This window comes from Scardinius erythrophthalmus (assembly GCF_964197995.2).
Source record: "Scardinius erythrophthalmus genome assembly, chromosome: 10".
Lineage (NCBI taxonomy): Eukaryota > Metazoa > Chordata > Actinopteri > Cypriniformes > Leuciscidae > Scardinius > Scardinius erythrophthalmus.
The window spans coordinates 45,862,220-45,884,528 of record NC_138230.1 but is presented as its reverse complement, the minus strand read 5'-3'; the positions used below and the strand labels follow the sequence as shown (position 1 = coordinate 45,884,528).

At 37.8% G+C, this 22,309-nt stretch overlaps 1 protein-coding gene across 3 annotated transcripts in view; it reads left to right on the top strand.

Moving 5' to 3' along the window:
- LOC308697423 (prolyl endopeptidase) overlaps positions 1–20,762 on the top strand; it is a 30,030-nt gene extending 9,268 nt beyond the window's left edge. Inside the window, exons 6-16 of one of the 3 annotated variants that reach the window (XM_081376647.1) lie at positions 5,277–5,398; positions 5,533–5,638; positions 7,683–7,874; positions 9,238–9,435; positions 11,417–11,520; positions 12,076–12,212; positions 12,320–12,414; positions 13,922–14,053; positions 18,324–18,480; positions 18,857–19,176; positions 20,003–20,762. In XM_081376647.1, coding sequence (XP_081232773.1) covers positions 5,277–5,398; positions 5,533–5,638; positions 7,683–7,874; positions 9,238–9,435; positions 11,417–11,520; positions 12,076–12,212; positions 12,320–12,414; positions 13,922–14,053; positions 18,324–18,480; positions 18,857–19,151 — 1,538 coding nt within the window. In that variant the 3' untranslated portion in view covers positions 19,152–19,176; positions 20,003–20,762. Of the gene's footprint in view, positions 1–5,276; positions 5,399–5,532; positions 5,639–7,682; positions 7,875–9,237; positions 9,436–11,416; positions 11,521–12,075; positions 12,213–12,319; positions 12,415–13,921; positions 14,054–18,323; positions 18,481–18,856; positions 19,197–19,989 lie in introns of all 3 variants that reach the window. The other 2 variants (XM_081376646.1, XM_081376648.1) reach the window with 2 other exon arrangements.
- Positions 20,763–22,309: the final 1,547 nt, after the last annotated feature.

The window sequence follows — 22,309 nt, the reverse complement described above, 5'->3', positions numbered from 1 at the left end:
CAAAGTGCATCTGTCCATCATAAAAGTGCATCTGTCCATCATAAAAGTGCATCTGTCCATCATAAAAGCGTATCTATCCATCATAAAAGTGCATCTATCCATCATAAAAGTGCATGTGTCAATCATAAAAGTGCGTCTATCCATCATAAAAGTGCATCTATCCATCATAAAAGTGCATCTGTCCATCATAAAAGTGCATCTATCCATCATAAAAGTGCATCTATCCATCATAAAAGTGCATGTGTCAATCATAAAAGTGCGTCTATCCATCATAAAAGTGCATCTATCCATCATAAAAGTGCATGTGTCCATCATACAAGTACGTCTATCCATCATAAAAGTGCATCTATCCATCATAAAGTGCATCTATCCATCATAAAAGTGCATCTATCCATCATAAAAGAGCATCTATCCATCATAAAAGTGCATCTATCCATCATAAAAGTGCATGTGTCCATCATAAAAGTACGTCTACCAATCATTAAAGTGCATCTATCCATCATAAAAGTGCATCTGTCCATCATAAAAGTGCATCTATCCATCATAAAAGAGCATCTGTCCATCATAAAAGTGCATCTATCCATCATAAAAGTGCATCTGTCCATCATAAAAGAGCATCTATCCATCATAAAAGTGCATCTATCCATCATAAAAGTGCATCTATCCATCAGAAGTGCATCTATCCATGATAAAGTGCGTCTATCCATCATAAAAGTGCGTCTATCCATCATAAAAGTGCATCTATCCATCATAAAAGTGCATCTGTCCATCATAAAAGTGCATCTATCCATCATAAAAGTGCATCTATCCATCATAAAAGTGCATGTGTCCATCATAAAAGTACGTCTATCCATCATTAAAGTGCATCTATCCATCATAAAAGTGCATCTGCCCATCATAAAAGTGCATCTGTCCATCATAAAAGTGCATCTATCCATCATAAAAGTGCATCTGTCCATCATAAAAGTGCATCTATCCATCATAAAAGTGCATCTATCCATCATAAAAGTGCATGTGTCCATCATAAAAGTACGTCTATCCATCATTAAAGTGCATCTATCCATCATAAAAGTGCATCTGCCCATCATAAAAGTGCATCTATCCATCATAAAAGAGCATCTGTCCATCATAAAAGTGCATCTATCCATCATAAAAGTGCATCTATCCATCATAAAAGTGCATGTGTCCATCATAAAAGTGCGTCTATCCATCATAAAAGTGCATGTGTCCATCATAAAAGTGTCTATCTATCATAAAAGTGTGTCTATCCATCATAGATGTACTTTTATGATGGACAGATGCACTTTTATGATGGATAGATGCACTTTTATGATGGACAGATGCACTTTTATGATGGATAGATGCACTATTATGATGGACAGATGTACTTTTATGATGGATAGATGCACTTTTATGATGGATAGATGCACTTTAATGATTGGTAGACGTACTTTTATGATGGACAGATGCACTTTTATGATGGACAGATGCACTTTTATGATGGACAGATGCACTTTTATGATGGATAGATGCACTTTTATCATGGATAGATGCACTTTTATAATGGATAGATGCACTTTTATGATGGACAGATGCACTTTTATGATGGATAGATGCACTTTTATAATGGATAGATGCACTTTTATGATGGATAGACGCACTTTTATGATGGATAGACACACTTTTATGATGGATAGATGCACATTTATGATGGACAGATGCACTTTTATGATGGATAGATGCACTTTTATGATGATAGATATGCTTTTATGATGGATAGATGCACTTTAATGATGGATAGACGTACTTTTATGATGGACACATGCACTTTTATGATGGATAGATGCACTTTTATGATGGATAGATGCACTTTTATGATGGACAGATGCACTTTTATGATGGATAGACGCACTTTTATGATTGACACATGCACTTTTATGATGGATAGATGCACTTTTATGATGGATAGATGTACTTTTATGATGGATAGATACGCTTTTATGATGGACAGATGCACATTTATGATGGACAGATGCACTTTTATGATGGATAGATGCACTTTTATGATGATAGATATGCTTTTATGATGGATAGATGCACTTTAATGATGGATAGACGTACTTTTATGATGGACACATGCACTTTTATGATGGATAGATGCACTTTTATGATGGATAGATGCACTTTTATGATGGACAGATGCACTTTTATGATGGATAGACGCACTTTTATGATTGACACATGCACTTTTATGATGGATAGACGCACTTTTATGATGGACAGATGCACTTTTATGATGGATAGATGCACTTTTATGATGGATAGATGTACTTTTATGATGGATAGATACGCTTTTATGATGGACAGATGCACATTTATGATGGACAGATGCACTTTTATGATGGACAGATGCACTTTGATGAAAAATATACCCATTTACTGTCATTATAAAGCTTGGAAGAGCCACGACACTTTTTAATATAACTCTGATTGTATTCTTCTGAAAGAAGAAAGTAAGATACACCTAGGATGACGTCAGGGTAAGTAAATCATGGGCTAATTTTCCTTTTTGGGTGAACTATCCCTAGGACCATAGACATAAAATACAAATAGGACTACCAAATTGCCTATCACAGTTTTTGGCAAGTAAATCACGTGATGTGACACATCCTATTGACCCTGTTCACATTTCTGGGTTTCTCAGAAAAGTAAGGCATCATAGTTGGGTTAACTTCTATAGCAGTGAATGAAAGACTACATTAAATATATATTTTTGTGTTCCAATTTGCTCAAATAGCAAAAGAAACAGTGAACGGTGTTTTCACAACTTTCAAAAAGAGTAAAAAAATAGATAATGGCAGTCGGAAGAAAGTAAGTTGTCAACTTTGTCACAGCCGCGCTATTAGAAACGCCCTCACAGCAGCGTTAACTAGTTTTTGTGTAAATAATACAAATATAGTGTTATATGCGTAATTATCTTTTATTATGACAGTATGTGGCAACATGTACGTTAAAAGCACATCTTCTGCACTAAACAATAATATTGCAATATTCTAGACTCTTACATGTACCTAACGCCACACTTACACTACAGAAGACTGTAAAAAATATATTTTTGTATTTTCAAATTACAAATTACTTGTATTTTAATTAAATACTTTTTGATGTATTTGTGCCCATCTCTGGTTAAAGATTGTCAGAAGAACGGCTCCATGCTACATAGGATGCCGTTGCTAGGGGTTGGCAACCAAATGTAGCAGGACACAGCATGCTGAAACAATAGAGCAGCGACAGCAGCGGTGATTCCGAAACAGCTAAACAAAGTGTATAAACATTATTACAGAAATTAGTTATCACCCTGAATTGTAATCTGTTTGTCTGTTTCGTCTTTTTTTTTGTGTGTGTGTACAAATTGCTACTTAATGTAACAGTTTTAATCAGTAAATACTTTTAAACCTACTCCACACATGACTCCTGTGTGTTTTAGTCTTTCAGCATTTAGTTGTCAGTACCTTTGTCTCACACTCCAAACACCTGGATTGAACACTAACCAGCCTAACCCAAAATCCTCAAATCCCTTTTTTTTATTTCAATAGAATAAATAAAGCTATCCCACTTGTGAAAGAATATTAGCAATAGACATTGCAATACAAATAATTGATATTGCATAAATATGCAAACGATATACTGTACATACAGAAACAGAGCAGTATACAATTAACACCAGTTAATGGTAAACTTCTTTCTTGGATCTTGTTTGAATTGACAGGCTATTATAGGCTTGACATTGCATTCCCTCTAAATGTGTTATGGGCCATGAGGACTGTCTGGTTAGTAAAAAAAAAAAAAAATCAAAATATGATTTCATCCAGTAAAAGTTAACTTTACATGGTAATTTGTTTATTTTAACAACAACAAAGGGAAAAGAATGCTACCGATTACAAATGGAATGTTCAATATTTTTTTCTTTTTTTTTTGCCTACCTATGAATTAAGAGGCATTGTTAACTCTTACATTCTAATTACATGTACAATCAAGGCATCAGATGAAAGCTTATCTTCCACTCTTTCTAAATGTGTGCTCAGTTTGTTTCTAGCATAAAGTATCAGGAAGATATGGCTCACTATTCATGAATATAATCAAACCGTTTTAGCATGTTTGGGTGATTCTGGGAGTTAAAGCCGAATTTGAGGTAACATTGTTTTGACCCTAATTACAAGTTTCCAGCAGCTTGTTGACCGGGTTGGCCACACAGGTTGTGATCCTCAGACATCATAGATTTCATTTTTATATGACAACCTTTTACAGCAGCCCATGTCTGCTAAACCCCCTTTGCCCCCTGGGTAAAATAATATGAGCAGAACTCAGAGTTATGAAGTTATGAACTGGTATTTGACTGGTTTTGTCCGTCCTTCTGTTAGACTGTCTCACACATGAATTATGTTGAATATCTGTCAGCTGTTAAATTTAACTACACAATTAGATAATACCAGTTTAGCTCAACCAATCACCAAGCAATGCTTCATTGTGTTCAGTCTGTGTGTAAAAAGAGCATTAGCAATTAAAGACAACACACTTCAGCAAAACATGATCAGCTCAAAGTGTCCCAATCATTTTTGCTCCCAAATGTTTATAAATGTCACTGTTAGTCACTGTATGTTTACTTTATTTTGCTCTCCTCACTTACAGAAATGAACTATAGTGTCCTGATCACACTAGTGAAAAAAATATAAACAATTATAACACAGTCTTCCTCAGTGTTTCTGCTTGTTTTCCAGCACAAATATCTAAACATTCTTAAATCAAGAGACATTTACTGGAGAATCAAAATGACTGAACATATTAAGTCTTGGTTTCTGAAACAAGATCATGAAAATGAAGTGAGTTTGTGCTGAAATCAAGAACAACTATCAGTCAGTGGAGTCAGAAAAATAAACTTCATTCAAAGGGGAAACTTTTGAGATTATTTTTATTACCTTGTCAGCAGAGATTTTTTTTTGTTTTAAGCAAAATCTCACTTCATTTTTGTATACAATTTTATTATCTTGTGCCATTTTGCTTCTATCTTGATTTAAGAATGTTTAGGTATTTGTACTGGAAAACAAGACAGAAACACTGAGGAAGAAAATACTTTTTGTGCTGGTCTGGTTCCAGTGTGGTACAGTACATGCAACACCCAACTTTCACAATCCAGACACTTTGTTTTACAATATGCCAGTAAAAAACAGCCCTTCATGTTGACTTCCAGTGATTGGCTTGTGTTATTTCCATCCTAGGCACTGAGACCACAACAAACCTAAACCAGAAACTGTACTATCATGTCATCGGCACGAGCCAATCAGAAGACGTCCTGGTGGCAGAATTTCCTGAAAACCCAAAATGGCACAGTAGCCTTACCGTAAGTGGACTGCTAATTTTTACACAAAACCCACTATTCAGGAAAATTACATGATGCAACTTGCCCCCACGTTTCACACAACACCTGTTCTCTTGTTTCGTGTGATTCTCTTTCCTCCTGCTGCTGCTGTTTAGGTCTCTGATGACGGCAGGTTTGCAGTGCTGTCCATCACTGAGGGCTGTGAGCCGGTCAACCGTCTGTGGTACTGTGACCTGAACAAGCTTCCCAACGGGATCACAGGTCAGAACACTGGGTTCACAGGTCAGAATACTGGGGTCACAGGTCAGAACACTGGGGTCACAGGTCAGAACACTGGGGTCACAGGTCAGAATACTGGGGTCACAGGTCAGAACACTGGGGTCACAGGTCAGAAAACTGGGGTCACAGGTCAGAACACTGGGGTCACAGGTCAGAACACTGGGGTCACAGGTCAGAATACTGGGGTCACAGGTCAGAACACTGGGGTCACAGGTCAGAACACTGGGTTCACAGGTCAGAATACTGGGGTCACAGGTCAGAATACTGGGGTCACAGGTCAGAACACTGGGGTCACAGGTCAGAACACTGGGGTCACAGGTCAGAATACTGGGGTCACAGGTCAGAACACTGGGGTCACAGGTCAGAACACTGGGGTCACAGGTCAGAATACTGGGGTCACAGGTCAGAATACTGGGGTCACAGGTCAGAACACTGGGGTCACAGGTCAGAACACTGGGGTCACAGGTCAGAATACTGGGGTCACAGGTCAGAACACTGGGGTCACAGGTCAGAACACTGGGGTCACAGGTCAGAATACTGGGGTCACAGGTCAGAATACTGGGGTCACAGATCAGAGTACTGGTGTCACCGGTCAGAACACTGGGGTCACAGGTCAGAATACTGGGGTCACAGGTCAGAATACTGGGGTCACAGATCAGAGTACTGGTGTCACCGGTCAGAACACTGGGGTCACAGGTCAGAATACTGGGTCATGTATGTGTGCTGTGTGTATGTATGAATGTACTGTATGTATGTATGCGTGTATGTATGTGTGCTATGTGTGTATGTATGTACTTTGTGTATGTATGTGTGAATGTTTGTATGCATGCTTGTATGTTATGTACTGTATGTATGTATGCATGTAATGTATTTATGTATGTTTGTATGCATGTACTGAATGCGTCTATGTATTTATGTATGTATGCATGTATGTATGTATGCATGTATGTATGTATGCATGTATGCATGTATGTATGTATGTATGTATGTATGTATGTATGCATGCATGTATGTATGTATGTATGTATGCGTGTATGTATGTATGTATGCATGCATGTATGTATGTATGTATGTATGCATGTATGTATGTATGTATGTATGTATGTATGTATGTATGTATGTATGTATGTATGTATGTATGTATGTATGTATGTATGTATGTATGTATGTATGTATGTATGCATGCATGCATGCATGCATGTATGTATGTATGTATGTATGTATGTATGTATGTATGCATGCATGCATGCATGCATGCATGTATGTATGTATGTATGCATGCATGTATGTATGTATGTATGTATGTATGTATGTATGTATGTATGTATGTATGCATGCATGCATGTATGTATGTATGTATGTATGTATGTATGTATGTATGCATGTATGTATGTATGCATGTATGTATGCATGTATTTATGGATTTATGTATGCATGTATGTACGTATGCATGTATGCATGTATGTATGTATGTATGTATGTATGCATGTACTGTATGTATGTATGTATGTATGTATGTATTTATGTATGTATGTATGTATGTATGTATGTATGTATGTATGTATGCATGTACTGTATGTATGTATGTATGTAAGTATGTATGTATGTATGTATATATGTATGTATGCATGTACTGTATGTATGTATGTATGTATGTATGTATGTATGTATGTAAGTATGCATGTATGTATGCATGTATGTATGTATGTATGTAAGTATGTATGTATGTATGTATGCATGTATGTATGCATGTACTGTATGTATGCATGTATGTATGTATGTATGTAAGTATGCATGTACTGTATGTATGTATGTACGTATGTACGTATGTATGTATGTATGTATGTATGTATGTATGTATGTAAGTATGCATGTATGTATTTATGTATTTATGTATCTATGTATGTATGCATGTATGTATGTATGTATGTATGTATGTATGTATGTATGTATGCATGTATGTGTATATACACACTCACACCAATATATAGTATATTATAAGATATAAATTACGCTGTTATTGAAGGTTTGCTGCCGTGGGTGAAGTTAGTGGACACGTTTGAAGCGCAGTACACGTACATCACCAACGAGGGCACTGTCTTCACTCTACGCACCAACCTGGAGGCTCCTCGTTATCGTCTCATTACCATAGACCTGCAGAAACCAGAGCAGGAGCACTGGAAAACACTCATTCCCCAGCATGAGAAGGACGTCCTGGGTAAGAGAACATCTGGAGAACCCCTATAACTATCCAGAAAAATAAGAATAAAGGTAGTCGAAACATGGGGTTGATGTTAGACAGCTGCTCATCAAACATTCAGTAACACTTCACAATAAGGTTCATTAGTTAACAAATGTATTAACTAACATGAACCAACAATGAGCAATACATTTGTTACAGTATGTATTAATCTTTGTTATTATTAGTTAATAAAAATACAGCTGTTCATTGTTCATGTTGGTTCACTGTGCATTAAGTAAGGGTTAATGCCCGACGAGGACAATGGACAATGTACCACAATGGACACCTCGAAGGGCATTAACCCGCTTATACCATGGTCACTTGCCAAATAACACATTTTTAAAACATTAGTTTATATTTTAATTAGTTTTACAATCGAAATCTAAAGTTTTTACAAACAATAACTTGATTTCCCTGGTTACGCCTGACGGTCCGCTCGATTTATAGTCCGTATAGATACTTTGACTGCCTGTTGCTATGGTTACTCACAGCTGAGGTAGCCAGCGCATTTATTTATTAATTTCGAGCGGTAAACAGTCAGTTTCACCAGAACTCCTTTACTAGGTGTCCTCTATCACTTTTTAATGGACACCCTGCAGCCAATCAGAATCGAGTATTCACCCAGACCATTTAACAATGTATTAGTAAATGTTGAAATTGATATGAACTATGATTAATAAATGCTGAAGTATAGTTAATTTTTAGTTAATGTTAACTAAGGGAGTTAACTAATGTTAACTATTGAACATTTTTGTAAAGTGTTACCAAACATTCACAGTGAAGAACCAGTCGTGTGATGATTTGATGATACATGATGATGTGGAAAATCTTTTGCTTTTCTTTTCTTTTTGGAGAGGCCAGTTTTTACATTGAATATTTTTATCAAGTTAGTTTTATTTTTAAAGGTAAACTTCTGTTAAGACACATACTCTCTATTCTTCATTACAAAATCTATTAAACATTTCCTGTTATTACTCTGGAAAAAAATACAATTCACAACTAATTAAACAGTAAAACATTTTTTTAAGAATTATTCTGGCCAACAGAAATTATAATTAATAAATTGTATAGAATTAAAACTAATAAAACATGTGACAAAGTGACATGTTAAAGATTAAAGTTAAAAAGATTAATTAGAAATATTTTGGAAACTATTTTCTTAGTATTTAGCATTAGTCAACATATTTGTGTGAAAGTGTCACAAGCCTATACACGCACACACACACACACACACACACACACACACACACACACACGCGCTTCCTCTTCACCCACACTATCATTAACTCATTTCCAATACAAGCTGCAGAACGACAGTGTGTGTGTATCCGGTGCGCAGGGTTCGTGGAGTGTGTGAACCAGCGCTTCCTGCTGGTGAATTATGTGCATGACGTGAAGGACATCTTACAGCTGTATGAACTAGAGTCGGGGAAACTGATCCGAGACCTGCCGTTAGATGTGGGAACTGTCGTCGGTCTGAGCTGCAAGAAGAAACACGCTGACTTCTTCTACAAGTTCACCTCGTTCACTACACCGGGTAAAGTGCACTAAAACATCTTCTACAAGTTCACCTCGTTCACTACACCTCATTCACTACACCGGGTAAAGTGCACTAAAACATCTACTACAAGTTCACCTCGTTCACTACACCGGGTAAAGTGCACTAAAACATCTACTACAAGTTCACCTCGTTCACTACACCGAGTAAAGTGCACTAAAACATCTACTACAAGTTCATCTCGTTCACTACACCGGGTAAAGTGCACTAAAACATCTACTACAAGTTCACCTCGTTCACTACACCTCGTTCACTACACCGGGTAAAGTGCACTAAAACATCTACTACAAGTTCACCTCGTTTACTACACCGGGTAAAGTGCACTAAAACATCTACTACAAGTTCACCTCGTTCACTACACCGAGTAAAGTGCACTAAAACATCTACTACAAGTTCACCTCGTTCACTACACCTCGTTCACTACACCGGGTAAAGTGCACTAAAACATCTACTACAAGTTCACCTCGTTCACTACACCGGGTAAAGTGCACTAAAACATCTACTACAAGTTCACCTCGTTCACTACACCGGGTAAAGTGCACTAAAACATCTTCTACAAGGTCACCTCGTTCACTACAACTCGTTCACTACACCGGGTAAAGTGCACTAAAACATCTACTACAAGTTCACCTCGTTCACTACACCGGGTAAAGTGCACTAAAACATCTTCTACAAGGTCACCTCGTTCACTACAACTCGTTCACTACACCGGGTAAAGTGCACTAAAACATCTACTACAAGTTCACCTCGTTCACTACACCGGGTAAAGTGCACTAAAACATCTACTACAAGTTCACCTCGTTCACTACACCGGGTAAAGTGCACTAAAACATCTACTACAAGTTCACCTCGTTCACTACACCGAGTAAAGTGCACTAAAACATCTACTACAAGTTCACCTCGTTCACTACACCTCGTTCACTACACCGGGTAAAGTGCACTAAAACATCTACTACAAGTTCACCTCGTTCACTACATCGGGTAAAGTGCACTAAAACATCTACTACAAGTTCACCTCGTTCACTACACCGGGTAAAGTGCACTAAAACATCTTCTACAAGGTCACCTCGTTCACTACAACTCGTTCACTACACCGGGTAAAGTGCACTAAAACTTCTACTACAAGTTCACCTCGTACACTACACCGGGTAAAGTGCACTAAAACTTCTACTACAAGTTCACCTCGTACACTACACCGGGTAAAGTGCACTAAAACATCTACTACAAGTTCACCTCGTTCACTACACCGGGTAAAGTGCACTAAAACATCTACTACAAGTTCACCTCGTTCACTACACCGAGTAAAGTGCACTAAAACTTCTACTACAAGTTCACCTCGTTCACTACACCTCGTTCACTACACCGGGTAAAGTGCACTAAAACAATCAAAACATGTACAAAATATACAAAGTATGAGGAAAATACTGCAGCAGTGAAAACTAGGGATGCATGATATATCGGCCGATATATGATCATTTTTAATGTTATCGTTATCGGCCCAGTAAAACATTTTGGCCGATATATTAAAGCCGATAAATAATGTATTATTTCCTTTAGCTGAGACGCTTCAGATGCGCACTGTTCAACATGATGGGTTTGAATTGCTTGAAATATGAGTAAAATCACTTCAAAAAAGAAAATGACTGTTAAGTGCAACATTTGCAGCACAAGTCTGTCATATAGGCTATAAAATTATAATAATAAGAGCATCATAATTGTGTGTTTGGGACATGGATTTTAATGGTGAGACTTTTGTTTTTTAAATCAGGTGCTCAAAAATGATTTAAAAACTTGGATTTAGATTTATCGGCCAATATATCGGTTATCGGCTTTCAAATATAAAGAATTATCGGCATCTGCCAAAATGTTCATATCGGTGCATCGCTATAGTAAAAACAGTAGTTCACATGGATTTCCGGAGTGAGAAAAGTGTGTTTATTGTCTGTGTGTAATCGCTCAGGCATAATCTACCACTGTGACCTGAGTCGGGCCGACCCCGAGCCCACGGTGTTCCGGCAGGTGGAGGTGAAGGGAGTCCAGTCCAGCGACTACCAGACCACTCAGGTCCGTCCCGAATAACACAGATATACTCATAATATATACACTACCTGTCAAGAGTCTCTTCTGCTCATCAAAGCTGCATTCATTTGATCAAAAATACAGTAAAACAGTGAAATATTATTGCAATGTAAATCATCTGTTTTCTATGTGAATATACAGTAAAGTGTAATTTATTCCTGTGATCAAAGCTGAATGTTCAGCATCATTACTCCAGTCTTCAGTGTCACATGATCCTTCAGAAATCACTCTAATATGATGATTTGATGCTCAACAAACATTTATGATTATTACTAAGTTTAACAAGGATGCATTAAATTGATCAGAAGTGACACTAAAGACATTTAGAATGTGACAAAAGATTATATTTCAATATTTCAAATAAATGCTGTTGTTTTTTTTTTTTTTTTACTTTCTATTCATCAAAGAATCCTGAAAAATAAAATAACATGTATCATGGCATATCATGTATTTGTGTGTGTATATATTCTCTAATTATTGTGAACGTTTGAGCGGTAGTGTAATAATACACAGCTGAATGTATGTGTGTGTGTGTTCCAGGTGTTTTACCCCAGTAAAGACGGCACACAGATCCCGATGTTCCTGGTTCATGCGTGCGGCATCGAGAGAGACGGATCTCATCCGGTGTTCCTGTACGGATACGGAGGATTCGAGAACTCAATCCAGCCACACTACAAGTCAGTGTGAAGATCTCTGTGTGTGTTTGACTAAAGTATTCAAATATACAAAAATAGCACAACATTTGTGTGTGTGTGTGTGTGTGTGTGTGTGTGTGTGTGTGCAGTTCTGCGTACCTGCTGTTCATAAGACACCTGGGTGGGATCCTGGCCGTGGCAAACATCCGAGGAGGAGGAGAGTACGGGCAAACCTGGCACAAAGGTGTGTGTTCAATGCCCGCTCCAAACAAATACATCAAGTAGAAATTAATAAAAACTAAAAATAACAATATAAATAATAAACATATGTAAATAATAAAAAATAAACTAATACATTTATAAATTAAAAATAAACATATAATCCATATTAATAAATAAATACAATAATAACAAATACACATATATAAATAATATATTAAATAAATAAAATATATAATAAATAATATATAAATATATAATTAATAAACTAACAAACAAATAAAAGTTTAATGACAGCTGCGATTCTCTGGTGGATCTTGAGCTGGATCTGAGTCTGATGTGAAACTCTCAGAAGGTTTCTGATGACTCTGCATGAAAGTGAACTTAATACCAGCTTTGAAAGTGTGTGAAGAGTGTGTATCTGAGTCACTTATCTGACAATCTGCTCCTCTGTAGGACTGAAGTACAGAATGACTGTTTGAAACCAAAATGTCAGAACTTGCTCTATAACATTACAATAACAATTAAATATTTAAAAAAATAATAGAAGTAGTGAACTGAGTCCTGCAGTACTCATCTAAAAATTATATCATTATAACATCTTTAAAAGTTTAAACACTCAATTGTTTTCATATGACCAAAAAACCCCATCATATTCATATTTTAATTAAGACATTTAAATGTGGTAATATTGAAGACTTACTATAAACTTTTTCCTTGCATCAAGATTTTATTCACTGTAATTATTTTGTTTGTATATTTTTAAAAACGAAAAAGCAAAATTCACTACAATCTAATTTCTGGTTACATTTTTGAGAAAGTACTACTCTGCAAAAAGTTACTTTCCTTTTCCCCTGTATATTTGTCTTGTTATCAAGATATAATCTAATTATAACCTATATGCAAATATGCAATGACCTATATTATAAGCAAAATGACTGAAGATATTAAGTCTTGTTTTCTGAAGAAGAAAAAAATGAAGGGAGTTAGTGGTTCAGAAAAATCATCTTGTTTTCTCTCGTTTTCTCTTTTTCTGACTCAACTGACAGATATGTGTTCTTGTTTCAAGCATAAACTCGCATTTCCTTCTTCTTCAGAAAACAAGACTTAATATCTTCAGTTATTTTTATTTTCAGTTTATATTTGCTTCTCCAGTAAATGTCTCTTGATTTAAGAATGATGAGATATGTGTGCAGGAAAACAAGAAAGTAACACTGAGGAAGAACATCATTTTTGCAGTGTGTATTTTTGATTTAAAATTTAAACATGAAATATTTGTAAAATTAAAATGTATTTATGTCCAGATATTTCCAAATAACTCATCTTTCATTTTTTGAGAAATCATATTTCTAAGCCTGTACCTTACACACACTTCAACTCACAGTTCATATGGGACATTTAAATACAGTAAAGTTATTATCTAATATGACCTCATGACAACTTCAGTAGAAGTGGCACAGTTTAGCCCGCCCCCCTCTCCCATGTGCATCTTTGACCTCTGGAAGGATTTAAAGAAAGGCTTTTGATTTCAGGTGGCACTCTTGGGAACAAGCAGAACTGTTTCGATGACTTCCAGTGTGCGGCCGAGTACCTGATCCGAGAGGGATTCACCAGAGCCGACCGGATCACCATCAACGGAGCCTCGAACGGTGGCCTTCTCGTGGGTGAGTGTCTGAGAAAACACACAGTCAGGGTTAGAAATAAACACTCGCCAAATGCGGGTTAAAATCAGCTGTGGCGGGTATATATATATATATATATATATATATATATATATATATATATATATATATATATACAAATTATTTTAATTTTTATTATTTTTAGGTAGTAGAAGTTCTGAATGGCCGGTAACTTAAACATTTTGTAGCCAAATTGGCCGGTGAGTGGAAAGGTTAATTATAAACCTGGACACAATCATCTCCAGCTAATGAAGAACACAACCGATCCGACTCGACAGCCTCACACACTCGTCTTTTTCGACACATGGTTAAATCAGAGTCGTGCTGTAATGGAAACGTATGGCTGTGCAGCTGTGCGGATCTAATGGTGTGTGTGTGTCTCTGTGTGTGTGTGTGTGTGTGTGTGTGTGTGTTGTGTGCCGTTACTCACAGCGAGCTCTTCTGCTGAGTAAACATGACATTAACACTCAAAGCTGCTCACTCTTCACTCTCATTAAACAGCAGATTTAGCAGGAGACGTTGTCGTTAGATGAGCAGAAGCTGCCAGAGCAAATACTGTTTCAATCTCTGTCTTATTCAAAGCAGAGAGAGAGAGAGAGACATGACCGAGTCTGTGTTATTGAGTATATGGGGGATCGTGTGGTTATTGAGTATATGGGGATCATGTGGTTATTGAGTATATGGGGGATCGTGTGGTTATTGAGTATATGGGGGATCGTGTGGTTATTGAGTATATGGGGATCGTGTGGTTATTGGGTATATGGGGATCGTGTGGTTATTGGGTATATGGGGATCGTGTGGTTATTGAGTATATGGGGGATTGTGTGGTTATTGAGTATATGGGGGATTGTGTGGTTATTGAGTATATGGGGGATCGTGTGGTTATTGAGTATATGGGGATCGTGTGGTTATTGAGTATATGGGGATCGTGTGGTTATTGGGTATATGGGGATCGTGTGGTTATTGAGTATATGGGGGATTGTGTGGTTATTGAGTATATGGGGGATTGTGTGGTTATTGAGTATATGGGGGATCGTGTGGTTATTGAGTATATGGGGATCAAGTGGTTATTGAGTATATGGGGATCGTGTGGTTATTGAGTATATGGGGGATCGTGTGGTTATTGAGTATATGGGGATCAAGTGGTTATTGAGTATATGGGGATCGTGTGGTTATTGAGTATATGGGGGATCGTGTGGTTATTAGTATATGGGGGATTGTGTGGTTATTGAGTATATGGGGATTGTGTGGTTATTGAGTATATGGGGGATCGTGTGGTTATTGAGTATATGGGGGATCGTGTGGTTATTGAGTATATGGGGGATCGTGTGGTTATTGTGGTTATTGAGTATATGGGGATCGTGTGGTTATTGGGTATATGGGGATCGTGTGGTTATTGAGTATATGGGGGATCGTGTGGTTATTGATTATATGGGGACTGTGTGGTTATTGAGTATATGGGGGATTGTGTGGTTATTGAATATATGGGGGATTGTGTGGTTATTGAGTATATGGGGGATTGTGTGGTTATTGAGTATATGGGGATTGTGTGGTTATTGAGTATATGGGGGATTGTGTGGTTTGTGTGGTTATTGAGTATATGGGGATCATGTGGTTATTGAGTATATGGGGGATTGTGTGGTTATTGAGTATATGGGGATCGTGTGGTTATTGAGTATATGGGGATCGTGTGGTTATTGAGTATATGGGGGATTGTGTGGTTGTTGAGTATATGGGGATCGTATGGTTATTGAGTATATGGGGATCGTGTGGTTATTGAGTATATGGGGATTGTGTGGTTACGGGTATATGGGGGATTGTGTGGTTATTGAGTATATGGGGATTGTGTGGTTATTGAGTATATGGGGGATTGTGTGGTTATTGAGTATATGGGAGATCGTGTGGTTATTGAGTATATGGGGGATTGTGTGGTTTTTGTGGTTATTGAGTATATGGGGGATTGTGTGGTTTTTGTGGTTATTGAGTATAGGGGGATTGTGTAGTTATTGAGTATATGGGGATCGTGTGGTTATTGAGTATATGGGGATCGTGTGGTTATTGAGTATATGGGGATCGTGTGGTTATTGAGTATATGGGGATTGTGTGGTTATTGAGTATATGGGGATCGTGTGGTTATTGAGTATATGGGGATCGTGTGGTTATTGAGTATATGGGGGATTGTGTGGTTATTGAGTATATGGGGGATTGTGTGGTTATTGAGTATATGGGGATTGTGTGGTTTGTGTGGTTATTGAGTATATGGGGATTGTGTGGTTATTGAGTATATGGGGGATCGTGTGGTTATTGGGTATATGGGGACTGTGTGGTTATTGAGTATATGGGGGACTGTGTGGTTATTGAGTATATGGGGATTGTGTGGTTATTGAGTATATGGGGATTGTGTGGTTATTGAGTATATGGGGATCGTGTGGCTATTGGGTATATGGGGACTGTGTGGTTATTGAGTATATGGGGGACTGTGTGGTTATTGAGTATATGTGGGATTGTGTGGTTATTGAGTATATGGGGATTGTGTGGTTATTGAGTATATGGGGATTGTGTGGTTATTGAGTATATGGGGATCGTGTGGGGTTATTGAGTATATGGGGGACTGTGTGGTTATTGAGTATATGTGGGATTGTGTGGTTATTGAGTATATGGGGATTGTGTGGTTATTGAGGATATGGGGATTGTGTGGTTATTGAGTATATGGGGATCGTGTGGTTATTGAGTATACGGGGATCGTGTGGTTATAGGGTATATGGGGATCGTGTGGTTATTGGGTATATGGGTTTGTGTGGTTATTGAGTATATGGGGATTGTGTGGTTATTGAGTATATGGGGATCGTGTGGTTATTGAGTATATGGGGATCGTGTCGTTATTGGGTATATGGGGGGGTCGTGTGGTTATTGGGTATATGGGGATCGTGTGGTTATTGGGTATATGGGGATCATGTGGTTATTGGGTATATAGGGATCGTGTGGTTATTGGGTATATGGGGATCGTGTGGTTATTGAGTATATGGGGGATCGTGTGGTTATTGAGTATATGGGGATTGTGTGGTTATTGAGTATATGGGGGATTGTGTGGTTATTGAGTATATGGGGATCGTGTGGTTATTGAGTATACGGGGATCGTGTGGTTATAGGGTATATGGGGATCGTGTGGTTATTGAGTATATGGGGATTGTGTGGTTATTGAGTATATGGGGGATCGTGTGGTTATTGGGTATATGGGGATCGTGTGGTTATTGAGTATATGGGGATCGTGTGGTTATTGGGTATATGGGGGGGTCGTGTGGTTATTGGGTATATGGGGATCGTGTGGTTATTGGGTATATGGGGATCATGTGGTTATTGGGTATATAGGGATCGTGTGGTTATTGGGTATATGGGGATCGTGTGGTTATTGAGTATATGGGGGATCGTGTGGTTATTGAGTATATGGGGATTGTGTGGTTATTGAGTATATGGGGGATCGTGTGGTTATTGAGTATATGGGGATTGTGTGGTTTGTGTGGTTACTGAGTATATGGGGATTGTGTTGTTATTGGCTATATGTGTGATGTAGGAAATTTCAAGAAAACAGAAAGGCACTTCATTTGGGCATTCAGGGTTTTCACAAGTAATAGAGTTTCGGTATTCAGTGTTCAGCTCAGTTTAACAACTAACAAATTTCATTCCGCAAAAATTTCGCAAATTTCCCCCCAAAATTCAGAATCAAAAAATCTGCTGCTTCCACCTACATCTGGTTGTGGGTTACTAGTGTGTGAGTGAGTAAGTGGGTGAGTGTGTGAGTGATTAAGTGAGTGAGTGTGTGTATGTCAGGAGACAATCAGAACAAGATGTGTGTGTGTGTAGGCGGTGCACCGGTTTGAAAACAGTGGCGGTGAATAAATTACTAAGCATTAGAAAAATCCTCTTTACTGTGAATGTATTAGCTAGGTTAGTGTGTGTGTGCCGATCCAGACGTTTAGTCACAGTATAGAAACGTGGCCTTTAAAGATGTGAGGTGTGTCAAATCGGGCTGTTCTATCTGAGTAATCCACACAGTGAAGCCCACTCATTTAAGCGCAGGTGTGTGAGTCAGTGTAAATGCGGTAAATTCTGGTAAACGCGGAGTGTGTTTGGCCATTTCATACAGTGGGAGAAGAGTGATGTGTGCTGTTTGTGTTTCAGGAGTGTGTGTGTGAACTAGCGGCCCGTACAGTGGTAGAAGAGTGATGTGTGTTTTCCTCTGTGTGTGTTCCAGGTGCGTGTGTGAACCAGCGGCCCGATCTCTTCGGTTGTGCCGTCGCTGAGGTCGGGGTCATGGACATGCTCAAGTTTCACAGGTTCACCATCGGTCACGCCTGGACCACCGACTATGGCTGTGCGGACGATCCGGAGCAGTTTCAGTGGCTCATCAAGTAGGGCTTCCGGTCTTCTGGACAACCTATAACACTAACCAACAAGTAGTTGTAAAATAAAACAAATAAAATAATAGTCAAGTCGAGTCTCCTTCATTTATACAGCACTTTAAACAATATAGATCGTTTCAAAGCAGCTTTACAGAGATAACAGGAGATTACAGTGACAGAGATTGTTTAGGCTTTACAGCAGATCTAGAATAAAGTTATTGTCCAGCTAAAGTTAGTTTTGATTGATTCACTTCCGTCGTAAAGATCATTAGTTATTAACTTAGGGGCCGCTAACACACACCGTTCTCACTGAGAACAAAAACTTTTAATGCATTCTGGCCAGTTTCTTTGAATACTTAACATGAGTGTGATGTGTCCGGCACAGGTACTCTCCTCTCCACAACCTCCCTCAGGCTCCTGGAGCCGGCGGCCCGTATCCCGCGATGCTGTTGCTGACGGCGGATCACGATGACCGTGTGGTTCCTCTACACACACTGAAGTACGCAGCGGCTCTCCAGCACGGCGTGGGCCGAAGCCCGGCTCAGAAACAGCCACTGATGGTGCGAGTCGACACACGCAGCGGACACGGGTCCGGCAAACCCACCGCTAAAGCCATCCTGGAGGACACACACGTCTTCTCCTTCATAGCGCAAACACTGGGACTCGCCTGGAGAGAGTGAGAAGAGGAACACACTTACACTACCAGTACGATTTTTAATAAAGAAGTCTCTTCTGCTCACCAAGGCTGCATTTATAAAAAAAAAATAAAAATACAGTAAAACAGTGAAATATTATTATAATGTAAATCATCTGTTCTCTATGTGAATATACAGTAAAGTGTAATTTATTCCTGTGATCAAAGCTGAATGTTCAGCATCATTACTCCAATCTTCAGTGTCACATGATCCTTCACAAATCACTCTAATATGATGATTTGATGCTCAACAAACATTTATGATTATTATCAGTGTTGAAAACAGCTGTGTAAATTTTTATTTCAGGATTCTTTGATGAATAGAAAGTTCAAAAGAACATTTATCTGAAATAGAAGCTTTTGTAACATTAAACACTACCGTTCAAAAGTTTGGGATCAGTAAGAATTTTAATTTTAGTTTTTGGAGGAAAGAAGTAAAAGAAATCAATACTTTTATTCATCAAGGATTAATTAAATTGATCAAAAGTGACAGTAAAGACATTTATAATGTTACAAGATTCTATTTCAAATAAATGCTTTTGAATTTATATTCATCAAATAATCTTGTACACAAAAAAAAAAAAATTGTACGCAACAGTCTTCTACATTGATAATAATCATCAATGTTTGTTGATCATCAAATCATCATATTAGAGTGATTTCTGAAGGATCATGTGACACTGAAGACTGGAGTGATGATGCTTTGATCACAGGAATAAATTACATTTTAAAATATATTAAAATAAAAAAGTTATTTTAAATTGTCATAATATTTAACAATATTACTGTTTTTTGTTGTTGTATTTTTAATCAAATAAACGCAGCCTTGGTGAGCAGAAGAGACTCTTTTAAAATCATTAAAAATCTTCCCGATCTGAAACTTTAGACTGGTAGTGTAGGCACAACTTATCTCGCGATTTCTAAAGATATCATCTTTATTAGAGAGAAACCGGGAGAGGAAAAGGGCATGTTAGAAAAAAAGGTTCTTGACTCAATTTGAAAGAACTCTACTGCAAAATGATGGCATAATACTTTCATGTTTAACAGGTTATTTCATTTTTTTCTAGTGATAAAGAATGCTTATGAACAGTTTAATTCATTAAAACTAAATCCATAATATGATCCATGACAGGTTTCTTTCCAGCCTCTTATGAAGACTTCATGACACAAACTCTGAATCAACACACACAAATGCTAAACATTTCTATATCCTAATCATTTGTTAACAAACATGTATTCATGACTTCAATGTGCTCATCGTTTCTGCCTTAAACTGATACATTGTTTGAATGAATACATTATTAGCTATTATCTGAAATCCATAACTTTGTCAGTGACCTCTGATTACAGATAACAGTAGACATACATTTTCTGTAAAGCTAGTTTGAAACAATATGTTGTGAAAAGCGCTATACAAATAAATGTACTGAACTGAATTGAATTTAGCACATTTTCTGTGTAGTGATTTAATGAATAAATGAAGGTATAAAACATGGAAGACACTGAATTGATTGTTTTGTAACGATTGATTGTTTCAGCACAGCAATGTCCATTAAAGTATGTTTTTTATAACAATAAACTTTTTTTGATCAATCTATGTAGGCGTTGGATTTTTTTGAATTACAGCCGCCTGATGTTCTGCAATAATTGCAATACCTCAATCAAACACTAGAGGGCAGTAAAGGACTGCAAACCCCGTCATCTGGATTCCACCAGTTCTTCTTCACCTTGGTCAGGCTGGGACACCAGTTTAAACCAGTATAGGTTAGTTTTAGCAGTTTTTAGATGTCTCCGTTAAACAGAATGTGTGAACTTGATGAGGAATCACTTCATTTGACTAAAAATGAACCCGAGACTGATCAATTAGAAGTGACATCTCAGTAAAGTGAAGTTAGTTCAGACCTCAGTGAAACTATCAGAGAAAGTTAAAGCTGTAGTCGGTCATTAGAACATGATGATGAAGAGAGCAAAGCTGACCTGAGATCAGTTCTGGATGAAGGACACTGGGGGAAAATACAGAGTAATGCAGAATAAAGCATTGTCCATATTACAGACTGACATAATTACAAATGTGATAGTGTGTAATTATAGACCGTTCCACAACATAATTACACACTAAGTTCACTACTCTGCTTCTGTAATCACACTGGATAGTGTAGAAGTGTAAAGTGTGCCCTACATTTAGGCTAGTGGAGAGACGGAGGGAGCAGACATGAAAAGAAATCAGAAATCGAAAGCCGAGCTCCTCGTGTTCGACTGGTCCGGGGAAGTTAAATCTGGGTTAGGCCAAAAACCCTGAGAGTTAATCAGATGAAGCGTGACGAGGCTCTCGACAGATTCGTGATGTTCAAACGAGACTCTCGGCAGAACACGTATTTATATTTAGTTATTTAGTTATTTATTCTTATGCATCTGCTGAGATTATTTTAATTCCTTTTCTATGTAAAGCACTTTACCTGAATTACCATAGTGTATAAATAAACTTGCCTTGCCCCTAAACACACACCTCACAGAAAACCTTCTGCAGTTTTACATTTTCAAAATACATAATTAAGTTTGATTTATAAACTGTTTTCCTCATGGGGACCGAAACAAGTCCTCAAAAGATCAAAATAAAGTTCACAAAATATGAACATCATTATGAAGAGGCTGCAGAGGCGTAATGGCTTTTTTACTGAGCTAATGATATTTTCTGCCCCTCACAGAAAACTACATAAATAACACTTTAATAAAAATGCTTAGTATGTTTATTTAGTGATTTGAATTATGAAGACATCGGCATGACCTCATAATGTAGGGGGTGTGGTCTGAAGCCTGAATACACACCGCAATATGGGTCCTCATGATGTAAACACACACGCACAGATATATACACACATACACCCACACACACACACCCACACCCACACACACACACACACACACACACACACACACACACACACACACACACACACACACACACACACACACACACACACACACACAGAGAGACACAGACATATACACACAGACGTACACACACAGACGTACACACACAGACACACACACAGACACACACACACACACACACACACACACACACACACACACACACACACACACACACACACACACACACACACACACACACACACACACACA